The 17624-nt window shown below is 36.1% G+C and overlaps 10 protein-coding genes and 5 pseudogenes across 15 annotated transcripts, besides 1 other annotated feature; 8 read left to right on the forward strand and 7 right to left on the reverse strand.

Moving 5' to 3' along the window:
* Window positions 1-939: 939 nt before the first annotated feature.
* TVAGG3_0342980 (uncharacterized protein) lies at window positions 940-1302 on the forward strand (the record flags this gene model as incomplete). Its single annotated transcript, XM_051230801.1, has 1 exon — window positions 940-1302. One exon carries the CDS (start codon window positions 940-942, stop codon window positions 1300-1302), a length of 363 nt encoding a protein of 120 aa, XP_051100531.1.
* A 312-nt stretch (window positions 1303-1614) lies between these two features.
* TVAGG3_0342990 lies at window positions 1615-2408 on the reverse strand (annotated as a pseudogene). Its single transcript has one exon. A coding segment is annotated over exon 1 (794 nt).
* Window positions 2409-2855: 447 nt separating this feature from the next.
* Window positions 2856-17624: part of a mobile genetic element that runs on past the window's edge.
* TVAGG3_0343010 lies at window positions 4044-4880 on the reverse strand (annotated as a pseudogene). Its single transcript has one exon. A coding segment is annotated over exon 1 (837 nt).
* TVAGG3_0343020 lies at window positions 5576-6158 on the forward strand (annotated as a pseudogene). The gene has a single exon. A coding segment is annotated over exon 1 (583 nt).
* On the forward strand, window positions 6204-8342 carry TVAGG3_0343030 (DNA/RNA polymerases family; the record flags this gene model as incomplete). Its single annotated transcript, XM_051230802.1, has 1 exon — window positions 6204-8342. One exon carries the CDS (start codon window positions 6204-6206, stop codon window positions 8340-8342), a length of 2139 nt encoding a protein of 712 aa, XP_051100532.1.
* TVAGG3_0343040 (uncharacterized protein) lies at window positions 8488-8751 on the forward strand (the record flags this gene model as incomplete). Its single annotated transcript, XM_051230803.1, has 1 exon — window positions 8488-8751. The coding sequence occupies one exon, from the start codon at window positions 8488-8490 to the stop codon at window positions 8749-8751; it is 264 nt and encodes an 87-aa protein (XP_051100533.1).
* On the reverse strand, window positions 9545-10129 carry TVAGG3_0343050 (uncharacterized protein; the record flags this gene model as incomplete). Its single annotated transcript, XM_051230804.1, has 1 exon — window positions 9545-10129. The coding sequence occupies one exon, from the start codon at window positions 10127-10129 to the stop codon at window positions 9545-9547; it is 585 nt and encodes a 194-aa protein (XP_051100534.1).
* TVAGG3_0343060 lies at window positions 10915-11489 on the forward strand (annotated as a pseudogene). Its single transcript has one exon. A coding segment is annotated over exon 1 (575 nt).
* Window positions 11518-11718, reverse strand: TVAGG3_0343070 (uncharacterized protein; the record flags this gene model as incomplete). The annotated part of the gene is made up of 1 exon (XM_051230805.1): window positions 11518-11718. The coding sequence occupies one exon, from the start codon at window positions 11716-11718 to the stop codon at window positions 11518-11520; it is 201 nt and encodes a 66-aa protein (XP_051100535.1).
* On the forward strand, window positions 12498-12839 carry TVAGG3_0343080 (organellar and viral DNA polymerase type B; the record flags this gene model as incomplete). The annotated part of the gene is made up of 1 exon (XM_051230806.1): window positions 12498-12839. A coding segment is annotated over one exon (342 nt), but the record flags the coding sequence as incomplete, so codon positions are not given.
* TVAGG3_0343090 (organellar and viral DNA polymerase type B) lies at window positions 12882-13439 on the forward strand (the record flags this gene model as incomplete). Its single annotated transcript, XM_051230807.1, has 1 exon — window positions 12882-13439. The coding sequence occupies one exon, from the start codon at window positions 12882-12884 to the stop codon at window positions 13437-13439; it is 558 nt and encodes a 185-aa protein (XP_051100537.1).
* On the reverse strand, window positions 14129-14689 carry TVAGG3_0343100 (protein of unknown function, DUF4106 family; the record flags this gene model as incomplete). Its single annotated transcript, XM_051230808.1, has 1 exon — window positions 14129-14689. A coding segment is annotated over one exon (561 nt), but the record flags the coding sequence as incomplete, so codon positions are not given.
* Window positions 14726-15181, forward strand: TVAGG3_0343110 (uncharacterized protein; the record flags this gene model as incomplete). Its single annotated transcript, XM_051230809.1, has 1 exon — window positions 14726-15181. One exon carries the CDS (start codon window positions 14726-14728, stop codon window positions 15179-15181), a length of 456 nt encoding a protein of 151 aa, XP_051100539.1.
* TVAGG3_0343120 (protein of unknown function, DUF4108 family) lies at window positions 15287-15617 on the reverse strand (the record flags this gene model as incomplete). Its single annotated transcript, XM_051230810.1, has 1 exon — window positions 15287-15617. A coding segment is annotated over one exon (331 nt), but the record flags the coding sequence as incomplete, so codon positions are not given.
* On the reverse strand, window positions 15654-16578 carry TVAGG3_0343130 (annotated as a pseudogene). The gene has a single exon. A coding segment is annotated over exon 1 (925 nt).

A 17624-nucleotide genomic window follows, 5' to 3' on the forward strand; every position in this document is an offset into this window, starting at 1 on the left:
ACCGTTACCCTTCTTTGGAAATAAGAGTAGATGTAAAGATATTCTATTGAGAGAACTTAAGAAACTACCGAATGGTCTAACATTTGTAGATTTGTTCGGTGGAAGTTTCTATATATCTCATTTGTGCCATACTGTATTTCCTGACTCAAAGATTATATGCAATGACTTCGACAACTATATGAACCGTCTCAAACATATACCAGACACAAACAAAATATTGAAAGAGTTAAAAGAAAAGATACCTATAGGTAAGATGGAACGTATACCATTAGATAAGAAAAATACTGTCAGAGAGGTTTTGAAAAAAGCAGAGTATATTGACTGGGATAGTATATCTTCTAGACTATTATATAGTGGTGCTATAAGAGTTCATGACATTGAAACACTTATGTCAAAAGTTTTATATCTTAACTATACAAATGTTTTCAAAGAGGACATAGAAAAATATATTGAGGGTATAGAGTTTGTGAGATGTCATTGGACAGATTGTATGAAAAATATAAAGACAAGGAAAATGTTTTCTTTATAGTGGACCCGCCGTTCTATAACACATGGGATTTTCAATACCAAGTAGACTGGACTTTGAGAGACTCTTTAGAAACTTTAGACGTTTTACATAACCATCCATGCTTTTACTTTACATCCGATAAAAGTGGTTTGGAAACCGTTATGAGATGGTTAGAGGACATACATGACTATGAGTTTATATATGACAAGATAGAATATGAGAGAGGTCCTATAAACTGGAGAAAGTGTCACAATAAAGAAATTTTATAGTAAGTAAATGTGGTTTGAAATAGGACTACTTGTTTTAGGTTTTTTCCATTGTGTCATTTATTTATTTGACGTGGCAGAAAAGTACAGAGAATATGAAGATGAACCAATGCCTGCAAATGTTCAGCATATGTACTCGTAAGAGATATTTTTATCTAATATTAAATGGACGCACAGAACTTAGCGAATGCACAGCAACCTGGACAACCAAACCCAGAGAATATTCCAAATGAAGTTAGAATACAAACTGCAATGGCAAACTATGGTCAAGTGCCAACAGATGTACAAATGCAAACTGCCATGTCAAATGACGCTGCGTTAGGTTTGCCACCATGGTATGCAAATATGAGATGGAAAGAGTTTTATACAAACCCTGAAGTGGGATATAAACAACTTTATGCAGATGACGCGAACACAGGAGTTGACCCAGAATATGTTTTCTACCAGAGGAGAAACAGAATGTATGAGCTCCAGTTAAAGAATGCTATGGAACTCAACAGGAAACGTAAGAGACTAGGCGGACATTAGATTTTTACATATAGTAAAATGGGTTTCTTCAGTAAGATAGGAAACTTCTTCGAAATGTTGGAAGAGGTATATGGAATGGAATAAAAACCGTAGGAAGAGGAATTTGGAACGGAGTCAAAAATATTGGTAAAAGAGTAGGTCAGTTTGTTGGTATTATACCTAAAGACCCTGAACCAGAAGAACAAGCTCCTGTTATACAACAGCCTGAACCTGCACCACAGTCTAGTTGGCAACCAAATCCAACACCTCAACCGTATTAAAAAATTATATTTTTACGTTCGATAGTAGTTGTATATGAAACTAAGTTCTAAGTAAAACGCGTGGTATAATGGAATTATTCTCTTTCTTCCATCTGTAGTAAACCATACTTGAAAGTCTGAAATACTTCCACTCGGCGGTTCATATAACTTTGTAGGTTTTTCGTAAAAGTCATTCATCAGCATAAGAAAGAGTTTTGCGCACCAGAAAATGAAGCATGAACTATAATAGCATCTGGGTCGAAAACATTTTCATATGTTCCATTAGGGTTTTCGACTTCATAAAAGTCCGGGTGTACTGGATATTCTGCAGGCTGATTTAACATCCTCAAAAATCTATACCATGCCAAGTTGTTATATTTTGTAGAAATATAAACGTTTTCTCCAAGGTCTTCTATTTTATTGATTTTAACAGTTGCGTTTTTCCTGTCATAAATAATATCGAGATGGTACTCTCCTTCGTCAATGTTATACTGGTTTGCATATTCGAGATAGATATCGTTTATTTTTTCTTGAAAAGCTTGAAGAGTTGTTTCTAAGTTTACAAGCAAATTCACTTGTAAAAGTTTTCCCTGTTCAAATTTCTCATGCGTACGTTTTTCTTTGTTATAGTATCGAACTAAAACCGACCGTAAATGGGAAACCATGTATGGCTTCTGAAATGAACTTCATTCTACGAAAGCCAAGCTTTTGTGACGGATGGGTCTCTTAACCATCTCAATGGGTAGTCAAAACGATAGCCTTCATGCTTTACGGTCTCTGTCTCAAACTTTTGACCGACATTAGTAAAAAGTTCATCTAATGGTTTAGTTGTAGCAACTCTTGAATTTTCTTTTTCTATTGAAGCATATTTTATCTAGAATAAAAATGTCAAATGAAACAGCGTCTATGAGAGAAATACAACACAACCGACAACTCATTATACAAGCTCTAAATAAGAACACAACAAACTTTTCAAACTATTCTAAGATATCTGAGTCATTGAAAGAAGGAAACTTAAAACTGACGATAAACCCATTGACAGACGAGTTTCTGTTTCAAGACAAGAACCATACTGTCTGTATAAATCCAACAAAAGGAACTTTAAACGAGAAACCTATAAATGAACTTCTTTTGAAAGCAGATGTTGACAACAAAGCTGACAAAGAATATGTAGACGATGCAATAGCAAAAGAAGAAGAAAGAGCTAACAATGCTTATGCAACAAAAGAACATACTCATCCTGAACTAGCAGACAAAACATATGTTGACAATAAAATGTCAAGTGAAGTGACAAGAGCTGAAAACGAATATTCTAAAAAGACTCATATACATACCATTGCAAATATTACAAACTTACAAGAAACCTTAAACAGGAAAAGTGCCGTTGGACATACACATACATCTTCTGAAATAACAGACTTAAACGTTAGCCTTGAAAAGAAAGCAGATAAAACATATGTCAATGAAATATACCAAAGTTTAGTTGGAACAAAAAATATTGAAACTATTGTTGGTGACTTTTCTGTCAATGAAGAAAACAAATATTTTAGATGGGAGTTTGTACACTCCTTAAAAAATGGTATACGGTATAAACTCATTCCGAAAAATAACAATGAAATGTATGTAAGCTATATAAAGAATGATGGTACACAAGTTAAAGTTCCATTAGACAACAACTGCTACTTAAACTTATATGGAGACGAACAAAAGAAATATTTAAGAGTTTATGAAATGGCAGATATGACATTACCTAACCCAGCTCCAGCACCATATTATTATGACTATGGTGTTGACGCACGTGTAGACCCAAAAAAGCAAACATTATATTTAGAATATTATAGATATAAAAGATATAATGCAATAGAAAAAACGCGAATAGTATATTATTATACAGATGACAGAAATAAATATTATAGTCAAGATTTTACCTACCCTGAAAACATAAGATTATATTATAAAAAATATTCTGACACAAACCAGAAGAAACCAGAAATAGTTACACTATATTTTAAGTTCAAAAGAGACAATCCTATATTATCTCATATGTTTGATTTAATGAACCCAGTAGGTTCTATTTATACATCTATGGATGTGAGAGGTCCTCAAGCAATGTTTGGTGTTGGTGCATGGGAACAAATAGTCGACAGGTTTTTGTATTGTGCAAACTCTTCAAAGGAAACAGGTGGAAGTAAAACGATTTCAGGTGAAAATTTACCTGCACACAGTCACTACATAGATTTAAGTACATCTCAAGCGGGTTGGCATAAGCATAGATATTGGGATTGGTCAGGAATGACAAAAGGTAAAGGATATGATGTTAAAGACAACGTTAAGTTTGCCATAAATTGTTACTGGGTGACACTCAGGGAGAAGGAAACCATACACATTTCGTTTCAGGATATACGCAAACAACGGGACAAAGTAAAGAATACATGCCACCTTACATGACAGTTTACGCATGGTATAGAATTGCTTAGTCGTCATTTTCAACTTCTTTAGCATATTCGTCAGGAGTTGTCTTATATTTGTTAGGAACTGTCTTTGAAAGTATACCACCTTGAACTTTGACAAGTTTGAAACGAGGTCTGACAATTGTCGTTTTATCTTCTGCTTGCAGTGTGTACATTTTGCCATGTTTGCCTAAAACTTCATAATATTCTCTTGTATACTTTCTTCTATTTTTACGAACACGAATATGAGTACCTGTCGAGTTCCCATTGTTGTCATAGTCAATAGTATTTTCATATGGGTCGCGTTTAGGTATTTCTATTTTTACTTTGTCACCTTTCTTAAGTTTGAAGCCCGGCATTCTTTCTTGTTTGTCTCTTTTGACTAAACTATTAAATATATAGTCTTTCTCTAAGTCAGGGTTGTTTTTCATTTCTTCGGGGGAGTGGTTTCCCAAACCTTTTTGTTTACGGTTATTGTAAATATTTAAAACTTGTCTCATCTTTGCCATGGAGAAGTGTCTATATTTGTCGTCATATGACATTTCATTTGCTTCACCACCTTGTGGTTGGTTTAAGTCTCTTAACATTTTTATACAACCGTCAATGACACCAAGAGCAGAATGGTTTTGGTCGACAATGAAATATTGGTTTACATTTTTTGAACGCAGATAGTTTTTAATATCGTCTGATTTGAAAGAACTTTCATAGTCAGATGTCAGTTTTGTTGGATGGTATTTGTCAACGAATATTGTCAAAGCAGTTTTCACATCTAAAATATTTTTGGACTGTAATGGTATGGCTTCACAGTATCTTGTGTTTTGACCAACAAATATTAGCCAGTATGGTGGTCCATCTGTTCTAACCTCGGAATGTTTTCCAAGATATCCATAAACCAAGCATTTGGTGTTGAACTAAAGATTTTTATGAGTGCTTTCTTTGTCGCTTAGAAACATAGGGTCCTTGTTTGGATTCGTCATTTTTTAACCCTAAGAAATGGGTTTATTTGGCGCATTAGCAGGAGTTGCATCCAGATTTTTGCCCGCAGTGGGAACAATAGCCAGAGGTGTATTTGGAGTTGGAAGGAAGATTTTGAGTACATTAGGTTATACTTAAAGAGAAAGCACAACCTATTATACAAACTGTACAGAAAGGTTGGATTAGCACGAGATGCAGCAAATCTTATTCCAAATCCTGAAACAAGAGGAAAAGTTCAAGGATGGATGGACAATGTAGGAAGACAAGCAGAAAACTATTATAACAAAGCAAATGACTACTATAACCAAGCAGGACACTATATGGACCAAGGTGAAAGATTCTTTAACAGAGGATATAACCATGCACAACAGTGGTAAACAATAACCAACCGCAACCGCCTCAAACGTGGGAATGTAAAGTTTTTTACTGAGATGAAATGAACAATACAGCATTGAGACAAATGGGTTCAAGATGGATTTGTCGACTTCCAGCAGTTACACAACCACGTGTTTGTCAAGTTCTTCCTATACCTCAGGAAGTTTTAGACCGACTTAAAAAACAAACAACCAGTTGAAAACAAACCAAACTAAAATTTTTTACTGAGATGAAATGACCGAAGAAGTTGAAACGGTAGATTTGACACCACAAACAAAAAGTTCAGAACCATTGTCAAAACCTGTCAAAGAACTTACAGATGAAGAGAAAAATTCAATAATAGAAAGTGCCAGGTCTGGAAATACAAACCCTAACTATAAAGTCACTTTTCATAGAAATGGAACGGCTAGTATCTCAAAAAGAAACAGACCCTCACAAATAAATATTGAAGTCTGAAGGAGCTTTCGAGACAACAGATGGAAAAGTTTACTTCACTGACCAACAGTTCATTATAGAACATCTCATTGACTTAGAGTCGAAATATTCTAAACTTTACAACAAACACAAAAAGTTGAAAGGAAAACAAAAACAAATGGCATATGATATTTATGAAGATGTTGACGACACAACTGTTCCTGCAAGTGGGGAAAAATCAGAGGAACCGAAAAGTGACGAAAAACCGATAGAAGAAGAAAAACCAAAAACTGAAGATAAACCAAAACCAAAGTTTAGTTTCCAAACTAAACCAAGTCAACCTTCATTAGCTGGTATGGGTTGGCGTCAAAGACTTATGGCAGCAGGTGGTTATGTAAAGTAAAGAAAAAAATATTTTTTTATTTTTATAAAAATGCCCCCATATAGAATGGATAGAAAGTCTGCTAGAATAAAAGCAGAGTTACAAAGATATGGTTGGAGAGTTTCAAAGAATTTTAAATATAGGAAGGGAAGACCCATAAAAGTCTATGACAAACTAGCTGGTCTGACCTACGAAATGGATTTGGAAACAGCACGTGCCAATTATCCAAACAGACTAGAGAGGTTAGAAGAAGAACGTCTTATGGACATGCCTTTCGATGTTAGTGAACCTCAAGTTGAAGGACACGACGGCTTTGCCAGATTCTACTGGAAACATGACGAACAATTGCATCCTTTGAGAAGGAAAAAAGGAAAAGGTGAAGACGCACATGCTCCCATGGAAAGAACAAGATATGCATATGAAAAGTACCGTGAAGTTAGAAGTCAAATTACTTCTGGTCGAACCTTTACAGTAAACTTTGACGAAGGAAAGAACAAAGAAGGCTTCATGGGTGTACTTGCTGCAATTCAAGATGGAAATAAGAAAGGATACAATCTCAGATTGACCATAACGGATTTGGATGGTCACATTTACTATGCAAATGGCAATGTCACAACAGCTGCAAAACTTCTTGACGCTTTCAAGACTACAAAGAGAGAACAAATGTTTGACTCCGACTCAGACATTTTGAATGCAATTGAAGGAATTGCAAGTGTCAAGTTCGAATGGTACCAACCTAACCCTCAAGCAGTCAGACAACATGCTGGATACTTCCCGTTCATAAATAAGTCTGACATTGACTTGACAAGGTATGGAATTTACAATTCAATTGAAACAATTGTCAATGAACCTTGCATTCTTACATGTCTCAGGAACTCTGGTCTTGTTACAGAAGAGAAGATGAAGTACCTTGAGTCATGTGTGAAGACAAGGTACATTCTCAGAGGTCAATTGGCAAAAATTGCACCGTTGGCAAATGTCAATATCCGAGTCAACATACCTACAGCTAAAGGTTCTTCACATGACGACTATGTTGTTGACAAAGACTTACCATGGTTGAAGATTGTAATTGTCCACAACCACTTCATGTTGAACGAAAGTCTTACAAACCCATTGTTCGGAAAAGGCAAGTGCAACATTGTCAGAGCTGTAAACATTCTTTTCGAGAAAGGTTTGTTGGAACCAATTCCAGATGACAAGCTGACAGAAACTTTTGTACCAAAAGACGAAACAAACTTTTCACTGTTAGCAAGACCAAAAGTTGTTCCAGACAAAGTTCTAGTACAAAAGAAGTACACAATTCCAAAAGGAGTTGGATTGTTCGGATACCAACCTGAACCAGAAGAACTTCCAATGAGGTTGCAAGAACTTCAAGATGCTATAAATAAACTTCCATTGAGACATCCAATTGACGTCAAATTGTATTGGAGAGCATCTGAGTTAGGTCAGAAGGTTTTATATGAAACAGGTTGCTTCGACGATGTTTATGAGATAACAGGAGAAGTTTCTCAGAAGATAAGAGACTCGCTTGAATTTCCACGAACCGGGCCGATTGGTTGCGACAAGTTCGACTCAGATGAAAAGATATACTATGTCGACCTTAACGCTGCGTACATGAGGTTTGTCCAATATATTCCAACTGGAATTCCAAACGAAGACGGTGAGTTCCCAGGAAGGAACTATACAGTTGGAAAAGTCATACAACAACTGTATGATATTAGGAAAGCTTCAAACCCCAAACTTGCAATGACACTCAAATTGCTTATGAATTCGACATGGGGATATTCCATTAAGAAACCTCAAGAGATGAAGAGTAAACATTATGAGAAGGTCGACAACTTTGTTGAAAGGTTTTCTCCTTTTGTTTTGAAGTACGAATTCACTCAAGGTCAAAGTGGCTTAGTAACCACATTAAAACCTATTGTCGAACATTGGTCTTACCCTCAGTTCGCAAAGGCAGTCCTTGACAACTACAACAAATTCTTCTCGGAAGTCAAATCCAAAGTGAAGGTTTACTATGAGAACATCGATGCACTCATGACGAACGAAGAAGGCTATAACAAACTCATTGAAATGGGCATGGTCGGTGAAAAGATGGGTCAATTCAAATTGGACAAAATTTTCACCGAAGTTCATGTAATATCGAAAAGGAAGTACTGGGGTGTTAAAGAAGATGGTGAAATAGTTAAACATTGCATGAAATAAAAAATTTTTATTCGAATTTGAATCGGACAGGTCGAGTTACACCATTCTTGGTCTCAAACTCATATATAACCTGTTTGTTTGTATTTTCGTCGACTATGGCACGAGACACAAACATTGACCAAACGGACAAAAAGTGTCATTTCAGATGGTCACGCAGCCAATCGCATTCGAGCACTTCGAAGAAGCCTTACGTTCCAAGGGAGAGGGTGTCTGGTGCAAGGCAGAGGTCATGAAACTCTACGAGCAGTACATCCTCAATGCCTGGGAGGACAAATCGTCCTTGGATTGGCAATTCTACCAACTCCTCTGGGACGACCTCCTACGCAACTGGGATGACGAAAGAGTCCAATTCAGGGGTCAGGAACTACTTGTCCAAATTCTCATTAATTTAAGCCGCTTACGCAACTAAACACCTAAATTTACTTGGGGTTTCCCCCTAAAATAAAATTTTTTTACTCTTAGAACCACTCGAGGTTCTCCTTACGGTTGTTGAGCTTGTCACCGTCAATGTGTCTAACCTTCGTCTTCTTGCCTGGATTTGGAACCCATTGAATTGCGACAAGCTTGCCCATGGAGATTGAACCGCGATTCCGAAGGTTAAGGTTCAAGTGTCCCAAGTTGTTGAGGACTGGGGTAAGAACCTTGCCGTCTCCTGTTGCGGATTTGGTATGGGTAGGGTTGGGAAATTTCGTAAGTGTCATCGGCAACAAGGGTTGCCCAAACTTCCTTTTCTTCGTGTTTCTCTTCTTCTTCCTCTTCTTCTTCGTGTTTCTCTTCTTCTTCGTGTTTCTCTTCTTCCTCGAAAATTCCTTCTTCAATTTGGTACTCACGAATTACGGTGTTGGAGGTTCTGTCCTTTCCGAGTACCTTCCAGATGGCGTCTATCTCTTCGAAGAAACGGTAGATGAGTCTGGCAAGGTCTCGGTTCTCTCTCGCGTAAATGCGCAAGGTTTCCGTCAAATCATTCAGGCATTTCTCATTGGAAGCTTGGTTCATGAGGACATCGGCTTTGAGCTTGGTCATCTCTTCCATAAGACTACTTTGGAGAGTCTTAACGGTGTTTGTCAGATGAGCTTTCAAATTCAAAATTTGAATTTGAACTGGGCGCTTGTCTGGCAACATTGAAAGGACATCTGCCATTGTGTTCGGCTTCGGTGCTTGTTCGGACATCGAAAAAATGAAGTGGTTTGAGAATGACGGTTTTACTTCAAAAAGCTTGTTATGACAGTTAAGTCATACAACAAGTTTAAAATAATATCTTGTTCTTCTTCTGAACGTTTGTTGTCTCTTCCGATAAAAGTTTCGAACATGAGAACCAAAAAACGTTTTTTGAGATTGCGGAAGAGTTCAGGCAAATTTTCATATTCTGGATATGTTGGGAGCAGTTCAAAACATCTGAGCTGACTTTCGGACAAAATTGGGACAATGTCAGAAAATTCATCCTTGGTCGGACTGCTTGAAGGTAAGTCCCTTACATGTAAGTAGCTCTGGTAAAGTCTTCTCATCTCTGCTAACTTTTGGAGTATAGCTTCGTAGTTTAGAAGTTTCAATTTTAATTGTCTTATTCCACTCTTGACATCTAAACGGTAACTATCCATGAGGTCAAGAGTAGCTTTGGTAGCTTTAAGTGGAGCTATCTGTTCCTTGACTCCTGCAATTTTGGTTGCAATTGTGATTTGAGCTCCTTCAAGTTCGCCGTCTATGTCGTTCTCAACACCTTCAACCATAGCTTGAAACTCTTCATCGGTCCATTGAGATTGGTGTGGGACGAATTTAACTTGCTTCATTCAAAAAATGAAAAAAATGTTTTTACTCTAAACGTTAAGGTTTACTGAACTGGTTGGATGTCGCCTTCTGAGGTTATGTAGAACGGCTGACCCGAGAAGTGAAGGAGACCCTTGAGAATTTGGCTCATTCTTGGGAAAGGGTTCTCTCTGTTTGGAAGTCGTATCCAAGGACGCTTGGCAAAGAACTTGAGAAGAGCTTCTTTCTTTGCTTGCTTTATGTCGTCGTAGGCTGTCCCGTCTGGTATTTGAATTGGAATTCCAGTCGAAGTCTCGAGATTCAAGGCAGCCCTTCCCGTTATCCAACAGTTAACAAGCTTGCCTTTTACATTCTGCCTGAGGAAGTCTTTAACAAGCTCGTTAATTTCAATTAGGTAAATTGCCTCGTCGGTAGGTTCGACCTCGACCATTGCTACTGTCAGTAAAAGTACTGCTACTGTCAGTAAAAGTACTGCTACTGTCAGAAAAAGTACTGCTACTGTCAGTAAAAGTACTGCTACTGTCAGAAAAAGTACTGCTACTGTCAGTAAAAGTACTGCTAGTAGCAGAAAAAAGGAAAATTTGAGAGGGTTTTCGACGATAAAGTACTGCTACTGTCAGTAAAAGTACTGCTACTGTCAGTAAAAGTACTGCTACTGTCAGAAAAAGTACTGCTACTGTCAGTAAAAGTACTGCTACTGTCAGAAAAAGTACTGCTACTGTCAGTAAAAGTACTGCTACTGTCAGTAGCAGTACTGCTAGTAGCAGAGATTTTTATCGTTGTGGTCCGACGGTTAAGCCACAGACGAATGTCCGACGTCCCACCAACCGAGTCCATTCCCAAACCAGAGGAACCTAAAGCACCAGCCCCTACACCTCAGTTCCAGCAAGTACCTCCGAATTACTACCAATTTCCACCTCAAGGTTACTACCAATTTCCACTACAAGGCTTCCCGAACTACCCTCCTCAGCCTATGCCTTACTTCCCCAACCCTTGGATGTTCCAGCAAGCTCCACCCCAGCAATTCCAATCTCAATCCAATCGAAGAGAGACCAAGAGTTCGAAGAAGGTCTGAACCGCTTACGCAAAGAGTATGCTACAGCTCCAATGGAAGACGACAGGCTTTCAGTCTCTTCCCTAAGGTCGACCGATTCGACTCGTACCACAGATTCGGTTCGTGACCGTGAAGACTACCTCAAGCAGTCTGAGAGACTCTTCATCCTACAATCATTTACAACTGGAGCTCTCAAGAACATGCGCAATTACGAAGGTCAGACACCAGCTGGAGACCGCAAAACAGACGTACTCGCAAGAGCAGTCCAACTGGTCAAGACAAAGACCGAGATAGTCGACTTCATTCTTGCAGCTTGCCCATACAAGTAAAAAAATAAACAATTACGAGTTAAACTTTTTATTCTTTCTTTTCTGAGTTGTTTAGAGCTGGTTTCTCTTGTAGGAACCTTTCGTACTCTTCCATGGTCATGTAATTGCGAATTTTGTACGCAATTCCAGGTTCGTTGTTTTTGAACCTGATGTATGTAACGCTTCCATCCTCCTCGGGGAAGTAAGCTGCTAACATCTGACCAAGTTTTCTCGGTGACTCGGAGCTCATAAAAATGTCACTTTTTAAACGTTAAGTTTTTAGTCTTATTTTACCCTTTGTTTACCCTTTGTTTGTCAAGGTAGTATTGGAGTGCAATTTCTCCAAATTCTCTGTGTCGGAGTTCTTCAGCATTTTCCAAGGTGTACCTGGAGAACTCAAAGAAGTTGTCAAGAACATACTGCCATGCTGCTCTTCTGAGTTCGTCGGTATTTTGGAAGTGTTGCACCTTCGAGTCTTCGGACATGAAAAAATGACACTTTTTCTATTAAACCGTTTTGGCATTTCTCATGAGTGAGTATAGTTCTGCCGAACCATTGGAAGAGAAGAAGTACCCTTGCTGGCAAAAGACAAAAATAGTTGCCTTAGTTGTCATTGCAATTGTACTCGTAATTGAATTCATTGTACTTCTCTTCACGTACATAAAACTCAGCAATGGTATTTGCTTTAAGAAGCTACCATCTTACTAAGACTAAACACTTACATTTTTCAAGCTTGACTTTTTACAATTTGAATTTTCATGAAATTTACACCAAAAATAATGTTTATGTTAGAATGTTAGATCTAACATGTTTTCTAACACGTTTTCTAACATGGTCTAAAACTCTTGAATTTTCATGAAATTTACACCAAAAATAATGTTTATGTTAGAATGTTAGATCTAACATGTTTTCTAACACGTTTTCTAACATGGTCTAAAACTCTTGAATTTTCATGAATTTTCCCGAAATAAAAAATAAAATTAGTTTTATTTTTTATTTTATTTATTTTTTTTATTTTGTATAAAAGACATGATTTCAACAATCGGCACAACAACAATTCAAACAACTACAGCACCAAACTCGCTAGTTATGAATCCAACATCTATGTTAGTAGAGATGAAAAACTTCATTCCTTCTTCATATACTTTCGAAACAAAAATCCAGAAGATAAAGCAAGAACTTTTAACAAGTAATTTAGACTGTAGTGCGAAAGATGAAACAAATGAACAGTATCTTTATGAAATGCAGGACATTATTGACCATTTACCCAAATTGCCTGAAATCCAACAACAAAAACTAACCATTCCCGAATTTGACGAAATAGAAGTCAAAGCAACTGACTCAGTAGAAATAAAGAAGTTCATACGAAAGGTAAATTATGAATTCCTTGGTTTTCATTGCAACCATAAGGTTATGGACAAAGATTGCGACATGGTATATAAGAACATCTCTGACCTTTACAAATCCGAAGAATTTAAGACCTACGACAACTTTGTTTCATTAGTTGCAAAATGTGTTTGGGAAATAAGAGATAAAGATAGTAGGGGTAAGGTATGGAACGAACAAATAAGACCCGCTATGTTCGAGATGAAGAAAACCATTGACGCCTTAGTTGTTTTAGCAGGTAAGGTTTCAGAATATAACGCAAAAATGAATCCGCAATGTTCAAAATGTAAAGCAGCAATGAGGAAATATAACTACTCCGTCAAAGAGATAGAACGTATGCGAAACGACTATGCAGATTTAAAGAAAGAAGCAGAAAAACCAGCAGAAGATAAAATGAACATGTTAGAATTTCTGAACAAAAACTATCCAACTGCTGACGATTTCCTATTATCTGACGTCAAGAAGAAGTATAAAGAAACCTTCGGCATAGTTAAAACATTCGATGTACTAAAAGAAGAAATTGAAGCTACGAAACTGTTTAGAGTCATGAACCATCGCAACATATACCATGTAAAACGCTTGTAAATAGTTATGTTAGAAAACATGTTAGAAAACATGTTAGATCTAACATTCTAACATAAACATTATTTTTGCTGAATTCCGTATGAAATTTCATGAGTTTTGTATGTTTTAGACCATGTTAGAAAACATGTTAGAAAACATGTTAGATCTAACATTCTACCCTAAACATTATTTTTATTGAAAAATGACCAAAATTCTGAGTAAAATGGCATAAGATTGCTTCCCTCGGAAAACCGAGAGAAGAGATTCCGTATGAAAATCGTGAAATTTCTCTAGACCGACTTTTACCGGTCTAGCCTAAAACTCATGAAAATCGTGAAAAATAACAGAGTATTTTGACAACTTCAAACAAGTAGGGTAGATGAACCATTTATTTTTCAAGCTTGACTTTTTACAATTTGAACTTTGTTCGCGTAGATATGAATTCTGAAAGAAGTATGAGGGTCTTGTATGACTTTGTACTTCTCCCATAGTTCATGTCTGTCAAACTTACCTGCCATGGACTCTTTCATAAGTTCCATGAAATCGTCTTCGGACAATCCGGGGAAAAGTACAATGTCAGTAAGTATTCTTTTAACATCCTTACTTAAACTCTTTGCTGTCTGTACACAAATGACAACTGAGATGTTAAAGTGTCTGAGCTTCTTAAGAATTCGACACATGTCTTGTTCTCTATTCTTTAACAAAGGATGAGAGGCGAAATCATCTAAAATAAGAAGACACCTATGAGGGTAAGTCTTCCAATCGTAAGATTGCAATTTCTTCGAAATGTATTCTATCTCTTTCTGTTTGTTTCTGAAGTGTTTCTTCTCTAATATTCTCTGCATTTCCTCATTTGGGTCTTTAAACTTCGAATTTATATACTCATTTATAGCATTGTACTTCAAAACTCTTCTTTGGTACTTCTTTATCCAATCTAACAACTCAGTATCCTTTATACATACTAACTTAGACTTCTTTATAATATCTTTGAACGAATTGACGGTTTGGTCAAATTGACCAGAAGTACTACAAATGACTACTAACTCATAGAATGGGTTCTTCTCATCTAGTTCTTGTTGTTGTGCAGCCATTTTAAGATAAGTGAAAGTCTTACCAGACCCAGGTGGTGCAATTAGACCTGTTATACCATTCTGAGCAAATAAGAACTTGTCATGTATGGGTTTTATCTGAGCATTTTCCAACTTCCTCTTGTTCTTGTTTAAAACATTCTCAAATTTCTTGTCAATGTCAGCAAACTTTTTTTCTAACATATTTTTAGAAAAATTAAAATTTTTATCTTTTAGAAAATGTCTAGCGATTTCGCTATCTATATTCGAGACAAGCTTTTCGACTCTAAAACATCTGTCGACCATAAAATCTTACATAGTGTAAACAAGAAAGGTGAATTTGTTCTAAAGTTCTGTTTCTGGGAATATGACAAGAACCATAAAACATTAAGCAGAGAAGTCTTAAAATTTGTCAATGACAGACTTGTTGACAGAGATGACACCGATTGGAAAGATGAAGTCCAACAAAAGTTCTTAGAATGCAAAGAAGACACATGCGCTGTTCTTGAAGATGAAATAGAAAACAGAATAGATGAGCTATTACAGGACAAAGAACTTTTACAGAAATATGGTTCTGAGAAATTTGACATAACTCCACCAGAAAAGAAGAAGAAAGGAAAGAAAGAGAAAAAAGTAGAAGAGAAGAAAGAACCTGAACCAGAGCCAGTTCCAGAGAAAAAGAAATTTGACATGTAAAAATAAAATTTTATTTTTAGAACATTTCTGGGTCAATGTCAATGTTCTCTTCCTCTTTAGGAGCAAACACTGGTTTAGACTCTAAAATCTTTTTACCCAATTTACCTTGAACTTCAACTATCTTAGACTCATAATATTCATAGTCGTCTGCTTTCTTTGGTTCATAAGGTATAACAAGTTTGTATGCTTTGCCTTCTTTAAGGTTTGAGAACCTTCTGTCAAAATTTTCTTTGACTGTTAACAAACCTTCTATGTCTAAGTCTTCAAAAGTTGCACCACTTTTTCTAACAACAGCAAACTTAACTGGTGCAATGTTCCAAACTTTGTCAAATGTAGACTTTTCAAAATTATAGAAGTAAACATTCAAATATGCGAATGGAGCTAACTTATCTTTGACTTCTGTCATGTACTTATTTACTGAGATGAATTTTGCCATCTTTTCTATCGGATAAAAAAATATTTTTTTTTAAATTTACTCAGAAAAATTTTTCTTTGTATATACGCCGTTCTGTATGTCTAAAAGATTTTTGACATTTGCCAAGAATGTTCGTTTAGATGCTGTCATATAACCATACTCTTGACAATATTGTTTATACGAATCGTACAATGACCTTTCATCTAAACACTCAAAGTTAGTCTCATCTATAAACAGTTCATATACACTCTTGTTTGCTTCTAACAATGTTTGTCTCTCTTCGGTATATGGAATTTGTCTTGGATTGAACTTAGAAATATCTAATGTCATGAAATATGAGAACAAGTGGTTGTAAAAGTCAGATGTCAAACATTCTGACAAAGCGTCAAAATATTCAGTATCTTGCATATGAGAATCTGACGTTCTGACAACTACATATCTTCTGTCAGAACTTTCTAACTTCATCGGAACAGTATTGTTTGAAACCATAATGAAGTTTGCAACATTCTCACAAACTCTTTGGTCTTTATACTTTCTTTCAACAACTCCAACTTTGTCTGTTATAAGACTCTCCAAAGCATCTGAGTTCAAAACTTTTGTTGTATCTATACTTTGAAGTTCATTGCAAACTATAAGTTTCATATTCTCAATTGAGGAGTTAAACTTGCCACAGATGTTTTCTAAGTTTGTCATATTCGGATTCGAATAACCTTCTAACAGTTTGCACAAGATATCTGTAAAGAAGTATTCTTACTGTTCCTTGTTTTTCCAATTATAATGGAGGCAGTTTCATTTTTAGCACTTGGATGTTGTAAGATGTTTGCAAACCAACATAAGATATACTCATTAACCTTTTCTTTTTCCATTGCATATAATTTCTTTGACATGGTCACCAAGCTTCTATAATATTTTCTTTCCATTCTACTTGTTCGTATTTATATCCAGTGAAGATAGAAAAAAAGTTTGGAGAAGGTGTATAGAACTTTATACCTCGAACTGAAAAATCTTCTAACTTCGACAATAAAATATCCCAAGCATCTAACATCTTCATGCCAACCTGTACGACTTTTATTTTCTTAAGTTTCGTCTACATTCTTGTCTGAAACTATTGTTGTCTTGGTTTGTTAAAGACAACATCCCATTCTTTCATAACATAACATTCTGGGGCAGAGTCAACATAAATGACTAAACGTTTCAAATTCTCGACTGCTTTGTTATAGTCTCTAAATGGACACATATTTCTGAACGCTTGGAATGTCATAAAAATCTGAAACGTCTATTCTGTACATTTTTATAAAAATAAAAAAAAATATTTTTTTTTATTCTTGACTTTGTTGTTGCATTTGTTGCATTGTTGTTCTTGAGCTATTTGTTGTTGAAGTTGTTCTTGTTAATACACACTTTCACCAGTTGCATCTTCCAATTCGAAACTTCTGCCGTCATTGACAAATCAAGGACATAAAAGTTTTACAGGAACAAAGTTTGCGTCAACTAATGTCACGTTATACTTGCCAAAGTGTTTGAGTTCACTAAGGTTGAAAATTCTTGCATTCGAATGAACAATAGCAAACCAGCAGAGAAAGTGTTGTTTATACGCATGAGTATTCTTGGTTGCATAGTAGTTTCTGTCGACATTCGGATAGCACTTTGAACCTAAGTTTGAAACAAATATATAAGATTGGTGTGCTTAATGTCAATGGAATAACATTCCTTGTATGACACCTTTTCCTGTTATAGGAAACTGTTGGTAGTAAAAACCAGATATAAGTTTTGTATTATAGCTCATATCGTTTATACTAAACTCAGTCGGACATCCAAACATAATGAAACCTGCTCTAGTTGCAGCACATGTTACATCCGTCCTTAAAGTATTAATAAGTCAACAAAACCTGTTGGTGGTATATCTGAGTAAGTATCTTCAAAGGAGTATTTTTTACCATTCACAACAATAAAGTCTTCTTGGTGTCAAAAGAGCAAAACAGGCTTTAGTCGTCATTGTGTTTAAGGTTAGTTTACAATATCGTCCTT

This window comes from Trichomonas vaginalis, chromosome V (genome assembly GCF_026262505.1).
Source record: "Trichomonas vaginalis G3 chromosome V, whole genome shotgun sequence".
NCBI classification, from domain to species: Eukaryota; Parabasalia; order Trichomonadida; family Trichomonadidae; genus Trichomonas; species Trichomonas vaginalis.